Source organism: Poecilia reticulata, chromosome 8 (assembly GCF_904066995.2).
Source record: "Poecilia reticulata chromosome 8, P_reticulata-male-v2, whole genome shotgun sequence".
NCBI lineage: Eukaryota > Metazoa > Chordata > Actinopteri > Cyprinodontiformes > Poeciliidae > Poecilia > Poecilia reticulata.
Window position 1 is genome coordinate 6781050 of NC_088837.1, and position 6020 is coordinate 6787069.

Here is a 6020-nt window from a genome sequence, read left to right on the forward strand (position 1 = left end):
AGTAAATGCTCAGTGCGTCAATGGAAATGCAACTTAGCATCTCAAAAGTTCGAATACAAAATCATAATATCGCTAATGTCAGTTTCGGTTGTTGGAGAGACGTCGACATTGACATGAACAGCGTGATACTTACGGCCATTTCTTCGGTCTCCATCATTTCAATCGCACAGGCCACACAGAGCAGCAGCCCGCCGCCCTCAGCAGACCGCAGGCGGACGCTCCACTTTGGGTCATGCCTGACGTGAACCTGCTCATAAACAATATCCGTGCTCGCCATTGTTGTTGTTCCACCTACCAACTTACATGTTAAAAGAAGGGGCAGGTCGACGAAAAAACAGGAGACTAGTTTGTTGTCTCCTCCGCAGACTATACACCAAGTAACATTCGTGTTAATTATGCCTCTCAACCACAAAATTACCCCCGCTCACTTTTCTTTGCACTCAGTTTTATTAACAAATTGCTACGAACGACCAACACCTGTCAAACTAGCGAATGACGCAGCAATTAATTAGCTAGCTTAAACTAACTCGCTTCTCGCGCGCTAGCTTAAACTGTCATCACAATGGCGGTAAAATCAAAACTTTATTGACAGTAGGAGACAATGACACAGACGATGCCAAAAGACAGAGGACCGATTGTTTATTTCTTTATCTAACTCAGACTAAACCTATCATGTTTTCGGTAAGTTAGGATCATAACCTTTATTTTCACTCTTTAAATACCAGAATAACAGTGAAGTATCTTTTTTATCTCTAAATTCAGAAGTGCATTCACAAATATTACTGCATAATGGACCTTTAATTACAGTGTTCACACATACAAGGGGCAGAGAGAGAAAGACATAAGATGTGAAGCAAAGGACCTGAGATCTAGACTAATAACCTCCATGTACAGGACGCTGTTGGTATGCCAGTTGGCAGCCAAGACCTCATGTATTTTAATGCACACAACCACATGGCTTATATTGGCCAGACGATTGTGACATCATTTGAAAGATGTTTCTGAGCAAGGCAGCCTACACACCTGATTCATTTACTCTTTCTGTCAGGAGGAATGGGCCAAAATTCCACAAACTATTGTTAGTACCTTGTGAATGGATATTCAAATTTTTTGTTCTAAGTCTTAAACAGTGTAAAAGGCATTTCTACAGAGTGCTGCAAAAATATACAGTTCTGAATGTGAAGAAAGTCTTTAAATATATTAAAAATCTCACTTGTTAACCTGGCTATTAGCAAATAGGTATAGGTGAACGGATATGACCTAAAACAGGAAATGTTTATTCTGATTCAGTGTCAGATAACGAGAAAATATAGGTTATATTCATGGAATGCAAGAATCTGTTTATAGCTGTAAAAAAAAGTGATTTGCTTATTTGTTTTTATATTCTCGTTTCATATTATGGGGTGGAAGAATTATTATTTCGAGTAACAATAACTAGTCGGAAACACCAAATTAAAAAAGAGTAAGCTGGGAAAAAAAAGACAGTCTATTTTTTTAGCTTCTATTTAACTCTGTTTTTATGTACTGCACTTGTTATTGCTCACAGGAAATGAACTGGTGTTTCAAAACATAAGGCAATTGTTAAAAGAAGAAACGTTTAAGGCCACCGTCCTGTCATACAACTTCCACTTGTGGATCCGAAAAGACATTTTGTATTTAACTAGTAGCAAATAATATTTTCATCAAAACCTACAAAAGAGTTTGTATGAACTGAGGTGGACAAGAGCAAACCACAGACAAATGCTTGTGACTAGTCATGCTGTCTGTTCTGCTAAGTTGGAACTTGGAAATACTACTGCTTTTAAAATGTCTGCCACAATAGTAGCAATGAAAAAACAAGCAGTAAAGTGGGTCTTTATTCAATAAAGTTTAAGAAACTCTTGTATAGATAATTTCCACTCCTTTTCTTGTAGCAACCATGTGAAGGATACTTTTAGTTTTGACAATCTATTGTGATATCTTACACCCTATTTAAACGTATGAACTTTATCTATATTACAACATAGTGTCATAAATCGTTAAGTAATCCAACATAATGCTTAAAAACACAGTGGAGAATATAAATTACCCAAATACAATGGAAACAAACTGCATGCCCCATCTTGTTTGCAACAGTTGTCCACAGGGTAACAGATGACGTCAGCCGGATTACGTTGTTTGCAGATGAACCATGGATTACGTTGTTTGCAGATGATATTGTGGCCTATGTTGAGAGTGAGGGGCATGTGCAGGAAAGCCTGGAGTGGAGAATGAAAGCAAGACAGATTAATTTGGTTTGAATGAGAAGAAGACAGGTGGAATAGTGAAGCTATGAGGTGGATGAGTTCATGTACCAGCAGTCAGATATCCAAAACAATTGGCTTTGGACAAGTAAAGTGAAAAAAAAAGTGCATCAAATAAAGTTAGAGTTGTTGGATGAATTTTGAGAAAAGCGGGAAAGAGAAGGTTTAGAAGTTGGTAGTGAACCATGCTATGATATATTGCTTGGTTTAAAGATGGTGGCTGTGAAAAAAAAATGTATAAGGCAGAACTTGTAAGTCTTTTTAAGCAGCGTGCTAGCATTGAACACTCATTCAGGTTGTCATTATTCCATCAAAGGAATAAATTGACTTGAGGACCAAGGAGGTAAAATACAAGCCGTGGTTTGATATCATAATCAGACAACCTGGCAACGCTTAAAAGGCCTGCTGGTCCTATTTGGCTGCTTTCACACAGGAAGCAACAGGAGCTGTGCTTGCCGCTGAGCCAGAGCCAAAATCAGGAGAGAGGAGTGCCGAGCAGGCAATACAAAGGTTGCAAAAATATTGCATAAGTTGTTTGCCAAAAGTATCTTTTCTCACCACATGGGAGAGGCCCTGTTACCAGAGTGAGTGAATTATGAGGGTAGATGATTGTATCAGCTAACAGGAGTTTTTGTAACCAAATGCAACACATCTCATATTCTCAAAGGAGGACTGTATGAGGCAAAGGTAAACATGTGCATAACTTGTCATTTTCTCCTCTTGTCAACAATGCTTTTTTTATTAAGTTTATGAGTAGAAGGATTTGGAAAATAGATAGAGTTGTAACGCTAATTTGCATGCTTAAAGCGTATTAAATTCTACTTACATTATATATTTTGAGGATTATTGAAGGTTTTCAGATGTTTTGTTTGAAAATAGTTTCCTTTTTAAAAGTTCAGTCGATGGTTTTCACTTGATTTTCACCCTGGATGCATTCTGATATTCATCTCCTCCTTAATGAAGCAGCATATGTACTGGATGTCAGCTGGACAACTCAGAGGTATGAGAAGGTCTAAAATCTGGTTATCTCTGCAGCATTCCAGAAATGTGAAGTTCAGTTTTCTTCAACCCGTGCTGTCTCCTCCTCAGCTGTGCAAGTAAAACCTGGAAAAGCCAGTTTAGTTTTTTATCAGCATCACCCGTTTGTCAGTCTGCAACTTTCTCGACTCCTTTTTTTTCCCTCACATTGTTGAGAGAAAGCCTAAAGAAACTGTTCTATTATCCTCCCCTGGAGAATCCAATTGAACCTGGCAAGCAACATCTTTCTTTTATCTGCTGTTATAGTGAGATGTAGCCTGGGCCGGGATCCAGATGGCTCCGGAGTCCAAATATCCAAGTTTGTTTGACAGAGCCCTGTTATCTCCTCTCCGTCCTCAGAGTAACGACAGGCTGAGACTCCTTCGGACACAGAGAGAGAGAAGGAGATGGAAAGCTAGATTTGTATCTTTTCAGCTACCCAAGAGCCAGGGATGCAGGAGCCAAGTAATGTTTTCATTTCAACAGAGAGTAAATTGGGGGGGAAATGTGTGTTGCCTGTTATGGAACTGGAAACAACACATGTGAAAAATAAGAACTTTAAATCCTTTTATCCCTCTTTTCTCCCCCCTGAGATAAGAAGGTCAAATGAAGAGAAAGTCTTTGCTTCCAGGACTCCATACAAGTCTGATATGGTCTGGATGACATTTAAAATGTAAAATATATTAAAAATATATTCTTAACATATTAAAAAATTTATCCCCGCTTTGATTTTATCTGAAGCTCATAGTGATTAACTCAGTTTTTTGGATGACATGTTCTTATCTTTGATTAAAAAAAAAAACTGAAAACCACTGAGACATTAACTCGGCAGGCTGATCTTTTTAAATGTGTGATATTAATTTTCCTCTGGGAAGAAAACAAACTCACAACTTGATTTTCAATTATTTTGTGCATGTTGCGTGCACATTTGCCATTTGACTTAATTTATGCATTACAAAAAGCACAAACAGCGCCTTTCGCATATTTTTGCTCTACCTTTTAAGGTAAATGAGGACAGGCAAAAAAAACAACAACAAAAAAAGCCCATAGCAGTACCTTCAAATTCTGACATCATCACTGATTTTTAATTTTTTTTATTTATGCCATCTGTTGTTAAATATCGGCCATTGAGTTTCAGGTAATGAGGTGTGAGGGATTTTTTTTCGTTCTTTTTTTTTTTTTTTTCCACTACCCATGAAGGCCACCGTTTGGTCATCGCCATGACAACAGAATCCTCTCAGCAGCAAAGCGGCAAACTGCTGATAGGTGTGTGGGGGCGAGAATGAGCTACGACCAGTCCTGTCCATTCCCCCCTCCTTGAGCAGACTGCTCGGCACGTCAGCGTGGGGAAACACGTAGCCCAGTGTGTGTGTGCGTGTGTGTGTCAGCGTAGCAAATGAGCCCACACACAAATGGTCTAGCTGGAAGCTCATTCCTAATTGTTTTTCAGTCTGTTAAATTCAGCAAATGTGATGTGCTCCAGTAAACATATTGGAGGCCAAAAAAAAAAGTGGGCCGTGTGGGGACTCGAATTAAATTAGGAGGTCAAAGAAGTCCATGACTGAGAGGAGTATTAAACTCCTGACAAGAAGTTGGAGAGTAATTGGTTTTAAAGCCTCCATTTTAGCGAGAACCAGAGCCATACGAATCGGGCCAGCTATTGACTCTGGAAGGAGAACTAGGCAGCGTGAGCTACGTCTGTCAACTTCACTTGTCAACATTCTGGGAGGTCATCAGAGAAAAGAAAGTAAAAAAAGAATCTCGCTTCTTTTGAAGGACTTAAAATGGAAACAGTTTCCACGTCATTCATTAACCTTTGTCTCCAGAAACACTTGTTTTCAACCGCTTCCTTTGAGCCCCCAGACGCCCACACATGTCTCAGTCTGTAGTGTGAAACAGTCAGAAAGTAGTTATGCTTTTTTCTTTTTGTTTTACTGATGTTATTCCACCACCTATGCAGAAGACAGATGTAGGGTCCCAGTGAAAAATCCTAAAATAGCTCCTTTACCGTTTCCCAGTAAATACGGTCATGTCACATATTTATTGAGCTCAGGCTGAAATAGCATGTGGTTTCCTGACAGTCGCCGTAAGAGCCATTAAAGAAACTACAGAGCATCGTTCTCGAAACCCTTGACACATAAAAATCTTAAAGCGTGTCATGTATTTTTTATTTTATTTTATTCAGCCTATTTTGTTCACCCAAATTCAAATGCACCCAAATAAAGTTAAACAACTTGCCTTCAGAAATCATGTAAGCGGTACATATGGTAAACCTGTGTGTGATTTGGCCTCACTGAAAACGCAGCTTAAACGCAGTATTAAACGCCTCAGGCGGTTAGCGCTGAACATTAGTAAACAAACAACACCAAGAATCAGACAGTTCAGGGATAATGTTTCTCACAATTATGTGTTTGGTGAGAAACTAACATACTATATTAAACTGAAAAGAGTATTCCCATGGTAAAACTTAGTGGTGGTGTCAGCATCATGCTGCGGGGATCCATTTCTTCATCTGGAACAGAGAACAGGGGTCAGTAACCTTTACAACCCTCAAACATCCAGCTAAACAAAATCTGCTTATTTCCACACAAGCAACTTTACTCTAATTTGTTAACACATTCTAGAAGAAATCTGTTTACATTAAAGGTCTGTTTTTATTTCCAGGTTTAACACATTCTATTCAGTGGAACTTTCTGTTTTTTTTAAATAGAAAATGACATC

The 6020-nt window shown here is 38.8% G+C and overlaps 1 protein-coding gene across 2 annotated transcripts in view; it reads right to left on the reverse strand.

The window, feature by feature from the left end:
• Nucleotides 1–4452, reverse strand: part of LOC103468528 (meiosis inhibitor protein 1) — a 67304-nt gene extending 62852 nt beyond the window's left edge. The window contains exon 1 of one of the 2 annotated variants that reach the window (XM_081609725.1): nucleotides 134–4449. In XM_081609725.1, the coding sequence (XP_081465851.1) occupies nucleotides 134–277 (144 nt within the window). In that variant the 5' untranslated portion in view covers nucleotides 278–4449. Of the gene's footprint in view, nucleotides 1–133 lie in introns of both variants that reach the window. The other variant, XM_081609726.1, reaches the window with a different exon arrangement.
• Between the last annotated feature and the right edge of the window lie 1568 nt (nucleotides 4453–6020).